Genomic DNA, 26,127 nt, shown 5'->3' with positions numbered 1-26,127 from the left:
GATGTACGTAATGTAGACAGACGACGAGTGTAATTATTGCCGTCTACCGGAAATTCCTACAACTAACCTACACTAACCTACAAATTGTAATTAGTTATTAATTATTATCTATAATATTATATTATTATGTAATATGTATATTATATATGTATTATGTATTTATGATATAGTATAAGTGACTAAAATAAAATATTGAAAAGTGTAATACAGTATGAATAATATGATATTTATGAATACCTACTTTAAATTTCAGAATAGAAATCGAACATCCGTAATAAGATCATCTTTGTCACAGATAGAAAAGGACAATCTATATTGTACAATCACGAATTGAAATCGGCATGTACCTACCTGCAACAGTAAAATGTAGGGCATGTGGCTTTCTTATATGTTACCGGGGAGAAAAGGTATGGTCGAAAAAGGTCTTTGTCGACGAAGAAAATCTTCTTCCAGGATGCGCAAATACCTTTTGATAAAGCCTCTTTCCATTTTTTGGTCAGCATAACCGTGTTGTCGCTTAAACTAATACATAAGCGATAAGCACCAGTAATCTCAGTAACAACCACCTAATACCGAAACCTACGAGCGAAAATTGCACTCCTTGTGACGAGAAATGATCAGTGTGTTTAATTATTTCGACTCGCGTATTTTGAGTAATTACTTTGAGTTACCTAAAACTTCTACAACATAACGCAGAGACAACTGCGGGTCAGGTAAGGCATTTAATATACAATTTTGTATTGATTGAAAACATTACATTATATGCACATTTTACATATAGTTATAATATACGATGCATTTGATAAAATTCTCGAATATACGATCTCGAAACATAAATACTTAAAGAAAGGTAATAGAGTGATTTTCGTATTGGTATCTAAAGTATTATTCTCCAGCACTTACAAGTACAGAGAATCATACATACAGGTTATTAACTTAAACATCCGATTTTAATATAACTAGGTTTACTTATCTTTTTTTATATTTATCTTATTTTTACGTTAATAAAGTTTAAGTTCCCCCTCCACCTTACTAAAATATCAACATTCCAAGACAATGTTTAAAAAAAACGGTTTTTTGAGTAGTTTAAAAATCCTTTCGTTTTGCAATTTAGATAAATTAAATACTATAACCAGGTTGAATAAACTATTTTATTGATTTAATGGTTCAATAAAAATGTATAAACCAATCATAATGGGTCACTAAATCATGTTTAAGTGAGCATCATCTCACTATTGTTTCATTAAATGTTTAGTGATTGATAATGAGATCAGTAATAATTACATACCTAATGTTTAGTTGTATAGAATATAACCAAATTATTTTCTCAATATTATGATTTATGAACTATGAAGAACTCCAGCCCTTTCAATTTTTTTTTAGCTATTTATGTTCATAAATATAATATATCGGTTCATCTATAGTTGCTTGAAGGTGTAATATTTGTAGTATGGTGGGTAGAGAAGGGAACTTCCATAGATAAGTTATTGAGATCAAAGTTTGTTTACGTGTGCGGTGTGCTTATAATTTGGACTATTAATTATTATTATAACAATATTATGTAGTTTTAGTAGTTACGTGCAATGTTGTTTGACAATTCGCTTATCGGTGTATATTATCAAAATATCGGGATCATCAATAATTAATTCAATCCACCTAGTCACATAATATTATAATATACGCTAATTATTTATAATTTTGTTTTAGTTCAGTTTCCACTGTAACCATGGTTTGTTTAGTATTCGTACAACAATTATCATATAGTTATGAATAATTTTATATTGATCAGCTTGTTATAAAAATAATTTAATGTTATTGAAATTATTATACGTTATACTATTATAGTTCATTACCCAGTAAATCGATCCCCTCCGAGTAGTTAATATGATTTATCACAATCTATCATATATTGTTATAAATCTTACGCACGTTATCAAAGTTGTTTTTTAATATAAAAAACAACATCCGCTGATAAACATAATAGCTGACTCCACACATGGACCGATCATATAATATGCAGTTATCTATCTATATATATATTCAAATACATATACAGTCAGAGTATTGAGTACCGAACTACAAAAGTGTCCGATACAAGTACAGCTGTATAATTTTCATATAAAATAGAATACAATAAGCTCGTAGGTACTGATGTAGTATACTTTATTATAGCCCTATGTCCTATAGGTATATAATTAGTTATATATAAATATAATGTTTGTCTCCGCCGATATTTTTATTTATTTTTATACACATCAATTAGGCTGATCGATGGCCACAAACCGCAGTTAGAATTAATAATTTCCATAGTGTTCAAACTTTATAATTTACATTTTAAAGTTTATGGCAGGATGTGTCTAGAGGAACAGCATATATGTAAGTATACATATAAGCAGGTGAGCGCATTTGTACGAGGGCGAGCACACAGTGAGACATATCACACATGTACACAAATTATTTAACCTTGTTCGTCTCCGCGCATGTGTTAATAATTGTTCACCTTTGATTTCAGAAAATATTGTGATACCTTACCTATATTATAATGCAAAGGGACATGCGGCTACTTGCAATATTCGCTTACTGTAAATGTTATAATTTTCGGGTTTCTCGACAACTATTATATATCATAGCAGTCTGTAGATGTTTAGGCCTTAACCAATAGTTTTAAGTTCTAGTTAATTATGTGATACGCCGAGACGACGAACGTGCCTTGATCGTCACTCTGTATTCATCGTGGCAGCTGAAGCTCGTCGTCACTAGTTACTATACTTACTACAATAGTCGTAGATGTTTATTGCTTACTCATTCGATATTTTACTGTTAAAAACTAATTATTAGAAACGTACTCTCGCCGCGGGTTTAAATCGTATTGATTTCAACATTATCCTGCAAGTCTCACTCATCGCGGTCGTCGTCGATGTGTGTGGTAATAAACAGCATTGCAAATTTTAAACGAAAATAATAATATCGTCGCCGCCACTGTCCACGTCGTGTTTTGGTGGTGGTATGATCATATATAAGTACGCCAGCAGTGTAAGTCGCGTGTGCGCGCGCGTTTTTTTTAATTATCACTTCGCAGTCGTACGCCCGCCCAGTATACGTCCGAGTGCGAGCACGTCGTCCGGTCTCTTCGGTCTCGGGACTGAACGCGATCGGTGTTAGCACGCGCGCGCTTGTAGATTAGGCTAAATGTTATCACGTCTCATGTTTATAGTTATAATATTATATATACATCATTACAATAATTATTATTGAAGCGCATGTCGTGCGCGCACAATTACCGGGTGTCAAACGTACATAATATTATTAATAAGTGTGATAACTTTTACAATATTCGCTTCAAAGTCGTAAACGATATTATACAACAACATTGCTATAATATTATCGCTCATTATCCATATTACACTGCTATTAAATTATATTACAGTGTTGTGTGTTGTGTGCCGCATGGACCGGTGGATCCGTTGATCGACACCGCCGCCACCGTCGCCACCGTCGACCACCTGTGGCGCGCGCGCGATCTTCTTCAGGTCGGGTCGGGTCCAGCTCGTCCGTGGATTCGGTGTGTGCAGCTGCTGTTGTTGCAGGGTCTCCGTACAGTGCTGCTGCCGTTGCCGCTGCTCATCGCCCGTCATCCGCCGTCACCGTATTCATGATATTATAATATTATTACATTATATTATAATCGTATATATTATAATAACAGTATAATAACATATATACGCACGTTACAACTGGCGATTGTCGTCGTTCACGATGAGAGGTACGTACGGTATACCTATAATAGTATTATTATATGCTGCACTATATTTGTATATAGCTACACGCGTACTATATTATTATGACGGACGACCATTGTACATTATTATATAAGCAATAAAAACGGTTTTACACGTAGTGATGTGTTTAGCACGCGCCGCACGACTTATCCTGGTAGATGAAACGTCTTTTCCTGGTCCAAGCCTTCTTCAAGCCGCTTTTAATCATATATCGTCTATTATTGTTTTAGAATTTGTGGTGGTTATTCTATACAAAAACCGAAACAAAACGAACAGAAAATTGCGAAAATTTGTCATTGTAAACGGTTTTTGATTTTTAAACGTAGTATACCTACAACCTATATACCTATACCTGAATAATATACTAATCATAGTCGCCTATGTTTTACGCGTGATGGCTTTCATAATTAATCGACTTTTAGAATATTAATAGCGATGAGGGTAGAAGTAAATTTTTTAAGATACTTATACCTATTTGATTATTATATAATATATAATTTCAGTTCTATGGTCTCTAATTTAAAACAATGTGTTAAGCTTAGGACTAGTTCCAAATAAAAAATAACTTTGCGCCACCACACCACCTAAACTTGACTATACACTGGGTCGATTTTTTTAGAAATTACTATAGGTATCAAAGATAAAAATTATTTTAACATAATTTATATGTATAGTCGTATGAGAGTTGAGTTCTATGTGTATGTTATAATACAGTACCGTGTATACTACTATACTATACTTATTTTATATTATATAGGTACTAACAGATAATGCGTTATCCATAACACCGCATATGGATTTGTTTTCACACTCTCTCTCTCATGATATTGTAAAATATTTATAATCATATTATTAACACATTATTATAAAATATAAATATATATCAAACAATGCCCGAGTTGTAGCCATGTGCTTTGCACGATGATAAGTATATCTACCTACAATACGTATAAAGTGACTAAAACTTGGCCCGTCGCCATAAAATCCACATCTGTCACGCCAAAAGCATGTGCCCCGAAAACGTACTTTTAACTAACAATTTACCGTGGTAATATGTAAGCATAATACTGTCACAACTTATTTCATGATTTTTTTTGTAAATATTTTGGTTTATATTTTTCTTTTTCTTTCATTTTTCTTTAACACGAAAATGAATTTTTATCAAATTTTTGTTAACGATATACTTAACAATTACAAATTACGGCTCACAATGCCTGACTTGTCATGAATACATAATATATACCACTCTGGCACTATAATAAATATTACTTAAAATATTGTATTTTTTGCTTTTCATTTTAATGAGTAGTAATCACTAATCAGTAATCACTGTAATATGATTTTGGTCTGAATAGGTAAAAATAAAATATTCTAAGTGAAGGTCAATAGATATTTTAATTTGATTTATATTGATAACATAAATGAAATATTTGTAATTAATTAAATAACTCAACTTAAATGTAACCGATTAATTATACACGCATAACTATAATAATAGTACCTACATATCTTATAAATACCTACACATTTAATATTGCATATTATAATTGATAGGTAACTGAAAGATACTTTAAGTCTGAAAAAAATTGATTTTTTTTTATAGAAATAAAAACAATGATAATAATATCTATTTAAATAAATACCTTATACCTTTACTTTATATTTATAAAATCGAAATAAAATATAAATTTTTATTCAACTTAAACTTTAAACCTTTTAAACAACTTTTTAAGATTACTAAATTGTATATTATATTTATAAAATGATAACGATGACTATTTTGGATCTACAAAACATTTTTCGACTATGCTGATGAATAACCATAGGCCATAGCAAAATTAATGATAATTAATAGTTCAAAGCATTTATTTTATCTTGTAAAAGTAACAACACCATTTTCAGTTTTATTACATAATTTAATTTTAATTTTGTTAAGTAGGTTTATAATATATTAATAGTTTTTAAAATTGTATTGTTTAATATTAAAAATCAAATGTTATTAGTCTCATATTAAAATATCAGTAAACATTTTTATTTTTTAACGTATAATTATATTAATTTGACAGTTTTTCAAATTCTATTAAATGTGTAATCAAATGCATCAATACTATTTTTCTATTTCATTTGATTGCACTTATATTGTGTAATATTATACAACATTTTATTGTTTTTATGACTATTATCTATTATTTACTGACCAAGTACCTACTCAAAACTTTTAATCACAAATATAAATAAATAAATAATGTAGTCATAGATAAGATATATCTGTTTCTATCGGGGACGTATTTAGAGTTGAATTACGTAGAGAAATTGGTTAGTAATAACTAATAACAATGAATTATATGAGTAATATTATAATAGCGTTGGTATTATAAGATATGAAATATTGCAAAAAAGTTAATATATTGATATGTTTAGTAAAAAAGTACTATGTGTAAGAGCATTGTTTTTAGTTTTTAATTAAAGTAAAATGTTTTGTTTTTGCTTTTGCTTTTTGAAAATGACGATGTTTTATGCATTTTGATTTTCTTAATAACCATAACATTATGTTTATAACAGAAATAGTATGACTAAATAACTATTTAGTCATTGGAAATAATGTGTCACATAATTTATGGTAAAATAATATATTGCTATTTGTACATTTATATTTAGAGTTCTTAGCTTGAAAAATTAGGTTAAGAAAATAATGTTTCAGATTATGAACGATGAATTTATTAGTTTAATTTATCTGTTTTTTTATTATTGGCGTCATCTTTTAGAATAAAAAAATCCCTTCAATTATAAACTTCGAGGGTTGTTTTTGGTACCAAATTGGATCTAGTTGACAATTAGTACTTTAGTTACGTATTTATAATTTTTACAACACCGGTTTTAAATAAAATATATTTTTTTCTATTTTCAATATTAATAACATTTATAGAAACCTGCAATTTCTACTAAAAATGTTAATATCATAAATTGAGAACTACATATACAATTTCAATTATGTTTTGGCTCTTTCTGTACTTTTATAGATTCTTTTTAGTTTTCTTTCGGTTTATGTTCATAAAATGTTTTTCCTTTTTCAAAAACTTAAAACTGTAAATCAAGGTTCTTCTTTCCTCATAATTCATATAGAACTATATTTCTAATCTAACTCGAAATGATAATATGAAACGCCAGGGTATATCTATTACATATTATTAATGTTATGTTATTTTTTTATACTTATCTTATTATATATATATATATATATATTAGTGTCTGTTAAATATTTCATAAATAAATAAATAATAGCATATAATACATAATCAAGTCAGTAATATACATAATAGGATGTATATTATTAGTTAATTATCTTCATTTATCTAAAACAATAGATAAACAATAATTGCAATAAAACATAAATGTTAATTACAATTTAAATAATGGTAAATGACTGTTACAAATACAACGGTATTAATAATTTTGGGTAAAGTTACTTTGGAGCGTAATTTAAAATAGTTTAACTATTAATGTGTTTTATGCGTAGGTATATAGGTATATACAATGGTACAACAGTGCATTTGCACTATGTACAATGGTCTTATTTCATACTAAAATAATTTTCGATCAATTGAATTATGTTAATAAATATCGAAATGCAATTGTCTTACGCATGCAATTCAAAATTGGAAAATAATATAATAATATATAATATAATAATAATAACTATCTATTCTGTTTTTTTCAAATGGCATTCTCAAAGTTGATTTAAGATTGTGATTACGCATCGTTAAGGCAATGACCTAAACACGTGACATTACTGGTATTATATCTCAAAATGTATTCATTATAGTTATGAAATAGAATAGATAATCCATAGTTTTAGTAAATATTACTAATTTCAATATTTAACTGTAAAATGCAAGCTTTAGATAAGACTATTGGTTTGAAAATATTTTGAATGTTATTGAAAAATATATTACTCATATAAATGATAATTAAATTTTGCACTATAGGTATATTTCAATTGTTTTCGCCTTTTTTGTGAATCATAGTTGTATGTATAAATAGTTGTTCAGGCGTATGTTGTATACTTGTATATATTTAATTTATACATGTACCAACAACCTGTATTCAATTTACAACAATTTTATTAGCAAGGTGGGACTTATACATAGCATCCTAATTCCTAGATTTGGTGGTGAGATTTGGAGGTGCGTACTTAGACTTGTAAATATATTCAGTAACTTATAATACAGATAAGTAGGTACCTACTTGAATACTTTTGAATTTATAAACCATAATACACTTGTCAATGCATAAACCATTAATCCAGGTTCTGGTTATAATACAATTATGTAGATAAGAATTAGATATGTTCATGATGCAAGAACATTGTTTTAAGTATACTTGACTTTTACATTATACAAAATGTATGATGGCTAATTAATTGGTCTTTAAAATGTTTAAATCGTGTAAATTGTTTGATTTTAAATTTTTTATATACATTTAATTTGCCTATTGTTGTATATATTTTGATACAATATTCGCAATATGATCAATTGTATCCAATCTTACTATTTTAATTACTTTCATAATAAAATTAATGCAATTAAAATTTAAAACGTATCCCTACCAAGATATAAATTCTTTGTTTATGAGCACAAAAATTTTTATACATCATATTTTTCCGTCACATAATAATTGTTTTAAGTCATTAGTTGTATTATAAAAGTTATAAAACAATCTCTTATCTATTGATTTGCGAGTGAGGGATTAATCACATATATTTTAACAGTAGTTATGGTAGTGTTATTTTTTACTAGAACCATGATCGCATTGACCGAGTAAAACATCATGATATCAACAACACAGTTGATGATTAGATTTGAAATGTATTTAAAACGTACATACATGATACATACATTTATTAATGATTATATTGTACAGAACAACCCTGTTTGCAACTAAAAGGGGTATACAACTCTTTATAGATAAATATATACGTTTTAGTAAGAATCGTTTGGACCATATTGAAAAAACACCTTGTGATATTGGTCTTGTGACAAATTTAGTAACTTATAGGTATTTGCAACATAATGCAGTTATCAATGTATAAATAAACGAATGGCTGGTACTGATTTGGTTCCCGAGCCTCAACCGCACATGCCGAATTAGTTACCGTTAAAAAGGTAATTTACTGAGGCAAATTGGTTCGCATTTAATAACATACTTTTTCTTTCTACATTTTATAGGCTTAAGACTGTCAACTTTAAAGCAGGCTTCTGGATTGATTAAAAATGTATGTTAAAGAAAAAAATATGTAAAATATGTAAATTTTTAAATTTCAAATCTTTGATTTGGAAATTTTTTTTAAAATTTATTTTTTTAATTTTGTCAAAACACCGAGTATTTTTACAATGTCATAAATTTACAATTTTGATTATGTGTTTACATAGTATTTACAATTTTTACTAAGTTTTGGTTAATTATATGTCCAGATCCGTGTCTGAATCTGAGTTGTCTTCTTAGGTTCAAGTAGTATTACCTTATGGTAACAGTACCTGTTTGGAAGTCTATATTAATCATCACTTAGGTTATGTGTATAAAATATAAATATTAAAATTGTAAAAGTAAAATTTAAAATCGTTGATTTGAAAATATGAAGTTAACTTTCTTTTTTTACCTATTATTCAGTTGGCTTAAACTTCACATTATTGTAGGTAGGTACTCATCAATCACACTATTTGTCATCTCTTTCTTGTTTGGTGGTAATTGTCTCTGTATTACTTGGAAATTAAATATAATTTTTAATCTGAATGTTGTTTTAAGTCTCCACAAAATAAAATTTGCATATTAGAATGGGCGCCTAAAATTCTTGATCTTTGAATGAAACGATTCATAACAATTTGTAGTTTCTGAATACAAACGGGAATCAATTTGACTCAACCTCATTTTTTTTTTTTATTATTATTCTAAGCATAAGATATTCCTAGCCTAAGGCTAGATAGGATGATTCTTTTAAGTGGGTACACAAATTATCTCGAAAAATATTTACTTTTTTCAAAATATTTTTTTACATGGTTTCAAGTTGTTAAAAACCAACGTTTTTATTAAAAAAATTATATTTTTAAATATTTTTTATCCTTATCATATTTTAAGTTTTTTTACTTTTTTGAATGACAAAATAGAGTTTTAATTTTATATTCCAAAGCAGAATATTTACTAAGTATTTTGATTGATAAAAATCGAATTTAGGACGAGTAGTTTATGAGTTATATGTATTTAAAGTTTAGACAAGCGGAGTAGTGGACAAACATTTTGCGGGGTAACCCCGTACCACTCCACTCTGCCAATCAACCTTTAAATACTTATAACTCAGAAACTACTAGCCCTAAATTCGATTTTTATGAATCAAAATACTTAGAAGAATATTTTGCTTTGGAATATGAAATTAAAACTTTATGTTGTCATTCAAAAAAGTAAAAAACTTAAAAAATTATAAGGATAAAAAATATAATTTTTTAATAAAAACGATGGTTTTTTAACAACTTGAAACCATGTAAAAAAATATTTTGAAAAAAGTAAATATTTTTCGAGATAATTAGTGTACCCACTTAAAAGAATCACCCTGTATATTATATCTAGGGATATTTGACAATTTACATTAGTTTTAAATGATTAACGTGATAATTAAAAATATTTTTATAAGTACTGGATAATTTACAATTGGTAATTTTAAGATATACAGAAGTAACAATGTGATTACAATAATGTTTTAATATTTACATTTACAATAATTTAATAATTATAAATAATAGAACTCAACCTAATAAAATACATTTTTCAAACTGGAACCAATTCGGTTACTCCTAAACGAATAAAGGCAATAAGAAATAAACTCTTTGAAATCTTACTCTCCTATCTACTTATTATAACATATGAATATATGATATATTATGTACTCAATATAGTCAATACTCATTACGTAAGAAACGAAATTGAAATCGTCAGAAAATTGTTTTGCGTAAATATCGTCGTTTTTACGATCTCTCCCTCCCCCCCCCAAAAAAAAAAAAAAAAAATTATTGAAAAATACTGGGAATTTTTTACTTCTGACTTCCTACAGTATCCAATAAGATTCAAATCACAAACCAGATATGAGACAAAAACCTCCAAGTTGAAAATTTATGTATTTTTGTTGGTATTAAAAGTCTCTTCAGGCAATAAAAATGTAACATCATTGTCAAATCAATTCATACACAAAACTAATATCCAGATAACCCAAATACCTATAGAATTTATAAATTGTATTCCACCTATAGGTAATATTAAAATATATGTATCATTTAATCATATTGGTATTGTAAATAACTGGCTTTTATAATTATTCATTTTTATTGAACCACATTAAATAACTAATGAATTTTATGATAAAAAATAACTGTTATAATATACGTAAAACCTTGGGTTTATGGTAATCAGTAATCACTAATCATACATACTTAGTTAATTACATGTAAATAATAAACGCAGCTACGCGTGATATATATAGGTTACCTACCATTTACCGAGTTATAAGAAGATAAAATAATAGACATCAAATTAATATGAATAATTTTAAGTTCATTACAAAATTAAACATCATAGGTTTGCTATACCGAACTATTTTATAATGAATTGTACCACACTAAAAGTTATCAATATCTATCTTCCTACCAAATGTAATATAGGCGTTTACATATTTCTAACAATGACATAAATATTAAAACAAACAAATAGATATAATGGATTTCATTGTTTCTTAAGTAATATTAAATTTAATAATTCCTGTATGGCTATAAAATACGTATTCCTAATTAGTTATATATTAATAAAATAATTATTAAGACTGTATAAATCCTTAAAAAAATATCTTATAATTTCATAGAGTTACGAAATTGCTAAATCAGTGCCTATCTATATAGTTTTATGAGACCACATTTAGTTAGGTAAAAATTCAGTTATTAAATCCTGTTATTGATACATATGTGGCAAGAAAAATAAGATACGATTTATGACCCTTGGCTTATGTATATAAGTATTAATATTCGAGTGTGTTGAATACTCGATTCTTTGAAAAAATATTTTATAATTTAATGTTTTTATTTTGTATAAAACTGAAGTCACTATTTTCCGTGCAATACTTATGACAATTTAATAGTGATTACTGATAACTGATAACTAGCCCACATATTTTACAGATTATTATGAAATATTAATAAACTCTAATCGTGTGAGATTATAATTACACATTTTTTAATGGACCCACAAAAACCTTAATTGTCAATAATCAATTCTAAAATTTCTTGGAAAATAAATACAATGTGTAAAAAATGATTTGGATTTAAATTTTTGTTTGTTACTTATCTTTTTTTTTTTTTATTATTAATTAAAGGCTTCAAATACAAAGGTTTATTAGCCTACAATGGTTTACATGTTTAATTTATAAATATAATGAAGATTTGATAGTTGTAATGTGCTGTCTTTGGTTCTTGTCTTATATGTTGGTTGTGAGGTCGACCATCTTGATGAAGTTTACTATGTTTTTTCTTGTCCTGGTCCGAGTGCGTCTTTGAGTGAGGAGGTGTTTATGTTTGCTTTTGATCTGGCGTTATGGTAAGTGGGGCATTCTAGGACTATATGATTAACGGTGAGTTCGCAGTTGCATGTTTCACACCTGGGTTTGAGCTCTCTACGCATAAGATAGGAGTGGGTGATTCTTGTATGTCCGATGCGTACTCTGGCGATCATGGTCTCTTCATGTCGTGTAAGCTTGACTGGAGGGTCCGGCCATTTTTTGGTTAATGGTTTTATTTGTCTGAGTTTATTGTTTTGGTTGGATTGTTTTTCCCATTGATTCTGCCAGAGGGTGTATAATTTCGTTTTGAGGGCGCGCATTGTAACAGGCAAATATTACCCCCAGGATATTCATACCGGGGGGGGGAGATTTTCCTAGGATAATTGTACCCCCCTCCCGGTTAGGTTAAACCGGGAAATTCTTACCGGGAGGTAAGTTTATCCTAGGATATTCTTACCGGGGGTAAAATAAGACTAGGAAAATCTTACCCCCCCCCCCCCCGGTAACATTATCCGAGGATAAGATATGCCTGCGACACCGGTCATGGGTGACATCGCTTTCCGGGCAGTTCAAGCTATCTGGAAAGAGAGGCCGCCGCTCACCACCCGGGAATGGCAGAAACTCACTGGTGCCTATTCGAAATTCTACCAAACATCCACGTGTTCCAACCAACAGTTCTCCCCCCCACAGTTCCACAGGCTGATGATCCTTGTTATCGATGCCTCAACTCTTACCTAAATCTTCTAAAATTGATAATATATATACAATGAGTAATTATAGTAAAGCATAATTTATAAAACTGATTGAAGCATAATTAACACTAGATCCAATATCACATAATCTTATACGAGTATACTTGTAAAGCCATTTTTAAATATTGGCATCTCTTATGTAAACATTTTAGTAACTAAAATACTACTCGTTCAAATTTTTTATCAGGTATGTAAATCAACATTTAAAAAACTATCCATTAAATAATTTACAGTAAAGGGAAAGAGGTCAAGCTTATTTAAAAAATTAGAATCTGAATATGTTTATTATTAGGGCTGGGATTTTGATGTAAAGGCATCTTTTTTTCAGGTGTTTTGAAACGTTGATCCGTAAGTATAAAATGTGTTTTGGGTGATACTGATTATTTTAAAGTATTTTTTATTTTGCATTTTTTGACAAAATTTATTCTTAAATGCATTTTTAGGACATTTTTTTATGTTTCCGATGCATTTTCTTGGTTTTTAGAGCATTTTTCATAATTTCTTCATTAAATGAACGAAAATTGTTGCGATTCACAAAAAGCTTTCGGCAAACTGCTGACGGTACGAATAATAAATTATATATAATAGTATCATATATCCATATATTTCATCATACCTAGGGTTTTCCTCGAAAATTATCAACGTTATATTATACCTATTATGAATTATTATTTTTATTACACCATTCATACATAGGTAAAAGTTAAAATTTTTTTTAAAATTATTATTTTGGAATGAATGATTAAGAAAACAGAATCAAAAATAAACTAAAAAAGTAACAACGTACAATAAAAAAAAAAAAAATACATTACTGTAGTATAATTTAAATTTTTTTTCTAATTTTTAACCTATAATAAATATAATTTAAATGCATTTTTTGAGTTTTTTAAGTAATTTTTGCATTTTTTGACATTTTTAGGGCATTAAAATCCCAGCCCTAATTATAACTGAATTTATCAGGTGAATCACATACAGGTGATTCACCTGATACATATATTAGTACCTATACATATATGCCTTAGAAATATTTCACAAGTTATTAAGACGTATTTAGCTGTATAAATAATAAAATAAATTACTCTTGAAATGGTAATACCTCTATTCTGAAAACTTTAATCTGTATTGTTAAAAATAAAGTATGCTGATAATGACCATAGTTTTCAACGGTCAAGATCAAAAAAATAAAATAAGTGTTTATATAGTTGTATAATATGGTTCATAATTAAATTTGACAATAAAAATATATCCATGTAGGTATATTAGGTAATAGGTATCCAATGGCTAACATTACCTAATGTCGGTATCAGGTCACTTCCCCGTCTGCCATTTCCCCGTCAGACATTTCCCCGTAGCCACTTCCCCGTAAGACATTTCCCCGTCCAATACGTTTTTACGTCATATTTAATTAAACTAGTATTGTAACATCATTAAAATAAATAAATTATAAATTATAATAATACATTGATAAAAATTATTGTAAATTTTAGTATTTTTATATTAATTTGATTATTTTATATTCAAGTCTCAATAAGTATAATACAATTTACAAGCCATACGTGTCAATGGATTTATTTGTATGGATTTTTTCATCGATTAACTAAATTATAAATCAAGATTCCAGATAGTCATAAACGCAAACTAGCAAAGTCTTAACTTTTATAACTAGAAAACGAAAATCTAAAAACTAATACAACTCAATCCACAAAATATGCTGATAATGAGATAATGATGTATAATGTAGACAAACGACGACATGTAGGAAGTAATTTCCATTTTATTTACTTTGATGGAATGATAATTCGATAGTTTAAAGGCCAAGGATGTAACCTACAAAAACAAAAATTTTCAGGAGTGACTATAATTTTAATAGTTTTGTAAAAACAAGATTTAGAGAGTTAATTTTTTTTATTCAAACGTTCAGCAAAAATATTATTTGTGGTGACATTATACTTGAAAATGTGTGGTTACATTGATATTTGGCCTACCCACCATGGTATATGACATATTTTGTATGCCCGTAGAATTATCGATCGGTTACATTCTTATTACTTTATTAGTCTATAGTTACTAGTTACTATAATCGATACTCGATACTCTAAAATAGTATCGATAAGTACTCAGTAACTCAAATACATTCAAAATACTTGAGAACCGTATTCGACTAATTACCTACCAATAAACAATTTTATTAAAAGAACACGTCATAAATAAGTATGAGATTTGGATGATAAATCAATAATTATACTTATAGCATTCTTCAACATAATACAGGTATATTTTACTATATTTACATTTATTATCCATGTAATAAAACTTTTGATTAATAATTATATACATTATCTATGTAGGTACACTAATGACACAAACAGATTTTTTACCATGTAATTTCGATTATCATGAGTAGGTACTTTGTAAATTGATTGCTTAATAAAATCTCAAAAGCAATTTGCATATCCGTACGTATTATATTACAATATATTATATATAATTGATAATTTGAATAGATAAAAAAAATTCATTACAAAATCGAACTCCCTAAATATTATTTACAAATTTTTCACTTTGGACATTTTGTCAAGTTATGTATTTATTATAAAAATCGTTACAAAGAGTACCAATATTGTGACTGAAAGTAGTGTGACTTATTATTTCATTTTATTTAAGTACTCAAGTTCTTATTTCGATTAAGTATTCTAATGTATAGTACGTGCTATAATACGTATGTAAATTATGCATGGAATATGATTATCGTTTCAATGATATGAATATTTATAATTTTTTTTACGAATATAGAACCCCACATTATTATTAATTCGTTCAAGTTTAAAAACTTATTCCTAATATAATATTACGTATTTATTTGGAATGACGTATATTAATTGTAGCAACACATTTCCGGTTGGATAATTTTTCCAACTGTAATTAATATAGGTCAATATACATTTTAAAGGTCATTTTTATTAGATGTTTTAATTGTATATTTTGTCCGTAGCCCTAATCTCTAATTATAAAATATTGTTTAAATATCTACGTATTATTGTAATTGGAATAAAGTTGCAGGATTAAATATTATTTTCCTTCTATGAAAACACAGATTTTATACAGCTTAATGCAAAATATTGATAGCAAAAATTATCGTAATTTATATTTATATATATATTATGTATTTATGTGTTTATTTTTTATTTGAATGAGCCACAACAACAAAAATTATTGGCTTTATAATAATTGAAAAAAAAGGGCTTACATGTTTTATATTTTTTCACAGTATCATATAAGCTTTTATAAATTGGTTAACTTTAAGTGTTTAAGATTTTTTTCAAAATTGTCTGGATCAGGACCTATCTTGTGTGAAGCGACGTAAAATTTAATCAAAAAATTACTTTGAATATCGTTTTGTGTCCGTATAATTTGTAAGTACCTATAGAGCGTATGATATTATTGATAATTTCTTCTGAAATTTCTGAATACTTGCAATAACTATGTTTGAAAGTAAACATTATAGGTACCTACTATAATACTTTATGGCTTATGCGGCCATACAGGTATGGCACCACGGGGGCATATTAAATAATCTAAATAAAATAATTATAAATTTAATAATAAGTAATTATGTATATGTTACTCACGTATAATATAAGAACACACGACCGAAATATCGACAGTAGCTACCTATTAATGTATTGTTATAATTTATTATATGTTGTAATACACCTATAATCTATATAATATTATATCGTTACAGCCACCGTTTCACTATGGTTTCTGGTGTTCGCCGGGTTCGCGTGCAACTACATGATACGCATCAATCTCAACATCGCCATAGTCGACATGACCACGGCGAAGAGCCGAGGTCGGAGTGTACTGATGTGTGGCAATTCCACAGACGGTTTGAATTTGTCCGCCGAAAAAGATTTCGTTGTCAAAAAAGTAATAAGCAATCTGTAATTTTTCACGATACGGTGATAATTGATTTTATTGTTATTTCAGAAAGATTTCGAGTGGAATGACAGTGAACGGGCCAGCGTTCTTGGATCGTTTTATTGGTTGCACTGGGCGTTACAGTTACCGGGAGGGTTGCTCGCGCGACAGTTCGGCGCTAAACGCATATTTGGCCTCAGCAATTTGTTCATGTTCGTCATGTCTCTGTTGATGCCAGTCCTCGCCCAATGGGACATAAAAGGACTCATCATAGCTCGAACGTTACAAGGGTTCATCGGAGTAAGTTCTACACTTTTCTCATTCACATATAGGTAAGTCGTAAGAGGGTACCTACGCAAAACGTAGGTACCTGATATGCGCATGTATTCATTTTGCGATTAGGATAGTGTCACAATTTACAGCACCACCAGGATATGACGATGTCTGATTCGGAGGTCCCTATTATGAAGAATCTCCCCCATGTCTTACGTGTGATCATAATTTTATCCCCTCAGAGCAAGAAGATTATATATTTTATTAGGAATAATGTGTACATTTTGATTATTTTTCATGTAAAACGACAACAGTAAAAATATATGGTAAAATCTACAGGTCATAATAAAACAAATAATTCAAAACAAGTGAAATAATATTTCTTGTTTAATTTTTAATTATTATTAAAAAAAAAAACTCTAGAGAATTAAAACAGATCTAATCTTAAACAGTTGGGTAGAATAGTTTTCTAAATTTTTTAGATGAGAACATTTGTTTTAAAAATCAGGGTTGGTTTAGAAATAGAAATGGTACCGTTGACATGACTCGTTTATGTTAATCTTGAGGATGGCTTTCAATCCTGAGACATCCAATTGATAAAATGTTCGCTAATTCATATCTCATTTATACGAAAAGTTCTGCTTCGAGTTTCGATTAGATCGTTACTGCTTGGCAGTCAGCAAACAAATTAATGTACTCTATGATTATATGACAATTTGAGTGCGAGTGATCTTAGCACTTAGCATATAAATATTTCTATCCAACAGTTATCAGCAATATTATTTTTGATGTTCCGGTCTTTTACTTATTGAGTTGTTATGTTTACAAGAATAACAATATAAGTATACAGGGAAGTATATTGGCGATTTAATAATATACTGCCATATATTATATACTAAACATAGTATCTTAGGAGTAACATTGTTCACACATAGCTTCCTCTATTGTCGGTTTTAACAGGAAAATATAGTATCTTATAAATCATAATAATATTCATAAATTATCTTAATAGATGGGCGCAATTTCAATAATAAAAACTAAGGGTGCTTATGCTTTGCATTTTGTCATTTTAGTTTTTTTTTTTTGAAAAAAGAAGTTTTTGATACTTAAGCACGTGCATTATTTGAGAGTGCAAATACCCCTAACCCCCCCCCCCCTATTTGTGCCTATTTCTTTTAATTAATATTTATGAATAAATTTTTTTATTCATTCCACCGTGGGCAGTATTTATTATTCTTATTTTTTTCGTGTGTAAGAATTGTAATCATTTAAAGAAATTGTTTTATTTAATAATATTTTTTCAATATTATTGTGCTATTTTTGGTTGCAATAACTGTAAAATACAGTTTAATTCACTTAAACATAAAATGTGTATACTTAACAGTTAACCTATTGGCTATTATATTATAAAATGATACTATTTGGTGTATAATGATTATTTTGTAATTATATAGTAATTTCTTGATACTAACAATAACCATCGGTGTATCGATTGTTTATAGGGTATGGCGTGGCCGTCGGTACATCATCTAACCGCACATTGGGTACCACCGAACAAGAGGAGCAAATTCATTACAGCATATTTTGGTCATTAGTTAAAATTAATATTTTATTTTCCCAACACTTTACTATAATATTAAGCCCACTATAACGTTTACAAAAGTTAAAAGTATAATAACTAATATTACATTTTTATTAATTAATATGGTTGCGATTTGAGTCCAAAGGAGTTGTTAAATTAAAATTATGTTCGTACTTTAGATTCAATAATTAAAATTTATAGTTTTATAACATTTCAAAAAAATTTATTACAGCGTACAAAGGCATAATCATTATTTTCATTAAATTTATTGATTTATTAAGTTCTAATACAATATTCAGAAAGATACCTATTAAAATATTTATTTACAACCTACATTTGAGGTGAATTCGATAGGTTATTATTTATATATACGGAAATTTATTTTGAATTTTTTTATACTTGCAACAAAAATTAAAATATTAAATTCCACAAAAAATCAAAATTTTCTTATACATCGTACGTTTCTAAAGATTAGTATAGGTATTTCTGAACAAACATTGATGTATAATATTTTAAAATGTATTATACATTAATAATTGTTAAACACTTAAAAATATTTAAGTTTTAAATCTTTTAAATCATGTACATCATAAAAACTCAAATTATATTATTTTAGAGGTCTAAAATAGCCATTGGCAATGTTCAGGATTGGGCAAGATACTAAAAAAAAGTATCATGATGTATTAATGTATGATACATGATACATACATTTAGTGAATGTAGAAAAGATATAAGATACATGTATCAAAGATACTTGAATACATAATGATACCTTTACATTTCCAATCGAATTGTATTTACTATTAAACTTTTTTCGTTATCGTTAATTTCAATTCGATTGCACCTGGAATATTTTTCGTAAGAATACATAATTCCTTGACGAAATTATCTAATATCAAAAATCGAAATGTCTTAATACTATTCAGTATACACATTTTTACAATAACAGTATCTTGTATCTTTTGAAAAAAAAGATACAAAATACTAGTATAAAATGTATCAAGATACTTGATACTTTAAAATTATGTATCTTTGATACTGTCCAATCTTGACCATATTATACCTATTTAAAACTGACATAAATTGTTGTAATTTTGAGATCCTAATTCCTAGTGCAAGTGTGGGATTTATCGATTCCGTCAAAAATTCGAAACTACCTGTTTTGGAAAAAGGTTTAGATTATTGATTCCGTTGACGACTGTATACAATATCTACATCATCTACATCCTACATATCGAAACCATTGGCTATTGATTCCAATGGATAGTATTCATATTAAGTATCAATTGATCCACCAAGTCCAAATTTTTTAAATATTAAAAAATAATAATAAACTCAAAATTTATATCAATAAAATATTGATCAAGCATTTATTTTAGACAATTTAATCTACTGAATTATTATATTATATTTATAATTATTTATATATTTCTAGGTATTTAGACGGAATTTATTATATCGTTTTTTGTTTACGTTCGTCGTAGGTTATAAATATTGAGATGATTTTTTTTTTTATAAATGACAAATCATTCATTATTTCATAAAGTATTGATGTTTTTGAAAATTATTTTTTTACATAGGTAAATACAATAATAAAAATATAAAAATTTCTAAAAACATATAATTTTTCTATATTTTTTTGTATTTTCAAACACAAACATCAATAAGTACCTAATTAATATGAACAGTAGCTGAAGGATCAATAGTCGGTGGAGTCGATGCTAAATTGACTGAATCGATAAATGTACAGTGCGGTAGTATAGCAACAACATTAATAAGCTAATTTAATAATATTATCATGCTGCCATGCTGATACTATATATATATTACTCCTTACAATACGTCCGACTGTAATTTATACTATTTTCATTTATTAAATTTAAAAGGCAGTTCGATCGGCGTGGCTCTTACATTCCCGTTTTGCGGATTTATACTCGAGAGATGGGGCTGGCCGTACGTGTTCTATATCACGGGAATGATAGGAATGGTGTGGTTTTTGGCATGGTGGTTGTTCGTATACGATACGCCCGCGGAACACCCTTACATATCCGAAGTTGAGCTTGTGCACATCACAAGCAGTCTCACCGACGTGGTGTCCACTAAAAAGGTACAAACCGTTATTTTTTTAATAATATATTATTAGCAATATTAGCGTTTAACAATTTAAACGACTGAAGCAGCTATATACTTTTTTTTTTTAAATATAAGAAGAAACAACATAATGTTTATCTAAAAAAGTTGGCTTACAAATATTGAACAATAATAATAGGTTGATTTGTTTTATCATCAAAAACCTAAAATGAAAAGGGAATACCTATAATATGATTAATATGTATCAACCACAACTTACTTTTTAGTTTTGTCCTTTGCAGCTTTACCTATATCATCACAATGTTCAACATTATAATATAAATAATATATATATTATATATAGTAATTTACTTTCAATTATACATAAACACATTTTTGTTTTGTTTTTAAAGTCAGGAAAAATTACTCGGAAAACTAATGTTATAAATATAATATAGATTGCAGATAACACAAAAATATCTAGTTAATTCTAAGTGACCCTAACTACGATTTTATAATTGGTTCGAGTTTTTCATTCCTTTATTCGTTTTACAGTTACCAATACCGTGGAAATCCGTGTTGACGTGCGTACCGTTTTGGATAGCACTGTCCATCCAATGGAGTACCGGGTGGGCTCTGCACACGCTCATGACGCAGACTCCTACCTATTTGGTTCTAATGTTCGGGTGGAATCCAGAAAAGGTGAGTATAATAATAAGGCATTATGATTTATTTACCGACGTTTTTCGTGTAATTCAAATCACATAATTGATATTTTTATCGGCGTTTCTCAAACTTTTATATTTCATATATATATATAATATATATCCTCACATTCTTCTAAGGCCTCACATTAGTTATAAATTAGTGGCGTAAGTACCTTCCACTGTAGGACTATTAAAAATACCAATAATGCCATTAGGTAAAATATAAAAGGTATGTACTATTGTATAGAAATATCTAATATTATAATGGTAAAGTGATAATAAAAAACAAATGTTTTTGAAAGAAGTTCTGAATTTTTTATGAAAAAAATATTCATCGTATTAGTTTGTTGTATTATATATGATACCGATATTTTATACTTGACTGAATTATTCTTCATAAGTCCGAAAATTTAACTAGAATGATGCAGCTTGGCGCTTACGCCACGATTTCACAGAATTCAGGTCAATATTATTTAGTTTATTCTGAAATTTATCTTTGGTATCATCTGATACCTAGCAGAAAAACTAGTTTCCCTAAGATATATCGAATTGGTATTCGAATGTATTTTTTTTTATGCAGCGAAGAACATACATTTTTAGCTTTTAGTCAAAACTCACCCCCAACTCTACAATTGTAAATTCACCCTAACCACATAAGCGTGCACACGAGATGGGGCAGGATGGGCAGCTGCCCCTCCTGTGGGCTACTTTTTTTCTCCTAAATATAGTTTTATAAAAAAAACATTGTAATATAATTTTATATTACAATGATATATTTATATATTGTAAATAATATATTGTAAATATTGAGTATACGGTGCACGATAATTTTGTGTTGTCAAAAGTCCAACTTTGCTCAAGCCATTACAAGCGATACCGCATTGATAATGTGTGTTAATATAGATACTCGGCAATATTACTAATAATCAAAATAATATTCAATTATATATTATATTATATTATATAGGTATATATATTATAATACTACTGTATATAATATATACATTCTTCCCCCCCCCCCTCTGTCAGAAAGGTCTGCGCACGCCTATGCCTAAACATATAGTTATTTTCAAATATTAGGTATAATATATTAGGTAGGTAATAGGTATCGTATAATCATCACGTTTCAATATTTGCTTGAGCATAGTGTAGATAGGACAAATAGGTATACCATTGTTTAAAACCACGTTGACCTATATTTTATATTATACAATTGTAAACCTATTCGTACAACCCAAAACGGGTCTCTATAAATATAGCTATTATAGGTAGCTAATTCGACAGGAAACCGTTTTTATTTTTCAAAGTTCAGATATTATTATAAGCGTGGCTATGTATATTCATTTTTAATAAATCGTATATACCTATACTATTGTTTTTCTCCACAGATCGGATTGTGGTCCGGAATACCGCATTTCACTCGTTTCTTGTTCTCGCTGGCCCTGTCGTTCGTCATCGACTCGCTCATGGCCACCGGCCGGTACAGCCGCACTTGTGTGCGTAAGATATCAACCACCATTTGTACGGTGGTGCAAGCCCTTCTCATCGTGGCTCTAGTGTATTCGGGTTGCGACCAGTTTTTGGTCAATGGATTCCTACTGTTGGCCATGACGGCCAGTGGTGCTTCCACTTCCGGACCGCTGTCCATAATGGTCGACTTGTCACCGAATTTCGCCAGTGAGTGATCGTCATCTATAGCCATCTATTACACTATATTTAATAATTCGTTCGTGTATAGTTCGTAATAATGTACCAACCCAAGTAAAATCGAACCATGTAAGAACGTTTTATAATTTTATGAAAAAAAACCAAAAAAATGCACACCAAAAATCTCTCTAATCCTGTTCTATAGGCGTGCTCCAAGGTTTTAGCGGCATTATCGGAGTCATCCCGGGAATGATTTCGCCGTTTGTGCTGTCTTATTTCACGAACGACAACGTGAGTACCTATACTGGCTATACTACTTATCTATTTATTCTTATCATACTTGTGAAAATTATAAATTATACACTTATATCTATACTTATCCATCTCCGTCTTTTCAGAACACTCTCGAAGCGTGGCAACACTTTTTCGCTTTGAGCGGAGTACTAATAGCCATTCCGGGACTGCTATACAATTTCATCGGCTCCAGCGAACTCCAATCATGGAATAGCCCTATTCCAACAGCCGACCCAGAAATAGCTGACACCAACGGTAGCTCAACTACTGCCAAAAAATGATATTTTTTTTTAACGCATAACTTTATTGTAATATGTGATGAAAACAACCGTATACCAATTTTGTATTTTTAATTTACAATATTATTATATTTTTTAAGACGTAAGATCAAAACAAACCAGCATTCGTATAGAGTGCTAAATATTGTTATAAATTTGAGAACGGGGTGAATTTACATATTACTATACAGAGTATAATTTATAGACCTATAGTACAAAACAATATTACAGGTTTTTATGCATATTAGTAAGTATCTTTATGTTTAGCATGACTGTAGAAACCTATTAAATAGGTAATAATATCTACAGTATGTTAATAATATATTATATTATTATACATTTATATTGTTATTATCTATGACCCGATGACCGTGGTATTTAGTTATCACAGTTGCATTTGCGTATGTTATTGATGATTATAATGATTCGAACATAAGTAGGTACATATCTTCTCAGATATTATTGTGTTTAAGCCGTTTAAAGACATTATCAGGGACACAATATATGGGTATTTATTTTTTTAATATATAATTTCATTATAGTATATTAGTCATTAGTGCGCTTGGCTTTATTTAAATTTAAAAAAAAAATGTTACCGTATAGTTATAACTATTGTTAGTTTTTCAAAAAATATTTTAATAATAATCAACTCAATCTATGGCCAAAACTATTTGCATAATATGTTTAGAAACGCCAATTTTTAGTTTATATTTCTGTCCATGACCTTATGGCTGCATCTACTTATTCAAAAATTGTATTAATCATATGACTATGATGGTTATGACCTAACCTTTTTTTTTTTCCGTTCAAAAAACCAGGAACGGGTGGGAAATGTTTAGCACAATACTGCCACCCGGTCCCGTATCGTTTATTTGCCGTCAATTATCGTAGTTATTTTACATACGCGGGGGCCTCTAACCACCCTGAAAAACTGGCCTTCGGCCCACAAAATAATAAATTTTACCCTAACTGTCCACCCGCCTGTCTGGAGCGCTCTGCTTCCTCCTTTAGCCCAAGTATTGTATCCACCATCATGCCAAACGCTATCCTCTGATTATCCGCCAACGCCTCAATCCGCCTTCTCCTTGACCTGTCATCTGGGAGGAGCTCCTGCTCCGGCCCCAGAATGATATCAGGAACATCCTCGGGAGATTTATATACACCTATATATACTTATATGTAGACCAAACTTTGGTCACTTACCCAGAAAAATAACTCACCCATACTATATACCTTTGTTTATATAATGTTTTGGTTGTAAAAATAAGATATAAGTACAAAACAAATGTGTTTCTTATTAGTACATTATAATAATTGATAATGTAGTATTGTATGGCAGTGCATAAAATATGCATTAAACTGCAGATTGGATTATTTTTTTATGAATTTTAATTACTATGTGTTGTAATTGGCATGTTATATAATATAACAATTTAATGTGATTTAAAATGTTTTTAAATTATAATAAATAACATATTTTATTACATTTGTATTCCTTTGTAATTTAAAAAAAGGTGGGTAAATGGGTTAGAGTGTTACGACAATGGATGGGTTAAAATTAAATCCAATGATACCTATATCATTGAAGATTGAATATTATTTTTGTGTACGAGAAACAATTCCGAGCGCAGACAAGCAGTAAGCCAATACTACGTATTAACAAGTATATTTTATTTAAATTTCATTACCTAGTCTAGAATATTTTTAATTTTTGAATTATTTTTTTATTTTTATAGGAAATTATTTATTTCTGTTGTATAATTAAGTTATTCTACTTATCAAATATTTATCATAGGTATACCTACATGTATGGCTATTTGCTGTACAACGTATAGGTAACATAATAATATAATACATATATGATGAATGATGATATATCAACAATTAGAAAGAATTAATTTCGTTTTTTTTGTACCTAAAAAATGAGCGACTGTAAGGACTTGAAATTTTCACTAAATTTTCATATACTTACCTAAAAATCTACTTTAATTTTCAAAATATATTCCAACGAATTAGGTAGGTAACCTAACCTAACCTAACCTAACGATCCCCGGTTGGAGAATCAAGGAAATTATGTTCAATGAGACATCATCACTTGTAGAAATTGTAGTTGAATTTTATACAATATATTTTATTTTATGTCCAAAATAACTATCAAATGAAAATTGATCAAGTCCAGATAATTGTAATTGTGTGGATGAGCGAGATGTGACTACCACTTTGTGTGATCTTCT

General features: G+C 28.8%; 1 protein-coding gene across 2 annotated transcripts; it reads left to right on the top strand.

Annotated features, from left to right (window-relative positions):
- The first annotated feature begins 3,069 nt into the window (after window positions 1–3,069).
- LOC107162534 (sialin-like) lies at window positions 3,070–25,379 on the top strand. 2 transcript variants are annotated; one of them, XM_089226399.1, is made up of 10 exons: window positions 3,070–3,763; window positions 16,867–17,051; window positions 17,112–17,342; window positions 18,818–18,902; window positions 20,784–21,004; window positions 21,523–21,669; window positions 23,063–23,351; window positions 23,413–23,450; window positions 23,527–23,612; window positions 23,720–23,954. In XM_089226399.1, the coding sequence occupies exons 1-9, from the start codon at window positions 3,757–3,759 to the stop codon at window positions 23,572–23,574; spliced, it is 1,251 nt and encodes a 416-aa protein (XP_089082525.1). In that variant the 5' UTR covers window positions 3,070–3,756; the 3' UTR covers window positions 23,575–23,612; window positions 23,720–23,954. The 2 variants fall into 2 exon arrangements, with proteins under 2 accessions (XP_089082525.1, XP_089082524.1); XM_089226398.1 differs by lacking the exon at window positions 23,413–23,450 and having other exon boundaries at window positions 3,074–3,763; window positions 23,720–25,379.
- Window positions 25,380–26,127: the final 748 nt, after the last annotated feature.

The sequence above is a fragment of the Diuraphis noxia genome, unplaced genomic scaffold, assembly GCF_037042655.1.
Source record: "Diuraphis noxia isolate RWA-SAM2 unplaced genomic scaffold, SU_Dnox_SAM2 contig0004, whole genome shotgun sequence".
NCBI lineage: Eukaryota > Metazoa > Arthropoda > Insecta > Hemiptera > Aphididae > Diuraphis > Diuraphis noxia.
This window is presented reverse-complemented; position numbering and strand designations above follow the sequence as displayed.

Bases quoted from the DNA above. Each gene is read 5' to 3' on its own strand.
- LOC107162534 (XM_089226398.1), top strand. The intron at 18,903-20,783 runs GTCATTAGTTAA...TAAATTTAAAAG, and splicing joins ATTCATTACAGCATATTTTG to GCAGTTCGATCGGCGTGGCT. The intron at 21,005-21,522 runs GTACAAACCGTT...TTCGTTTTACAG, and splicing joins ACGTGGTGTCCACTAAAAAG to TTACCAATACCGTGGAAATC.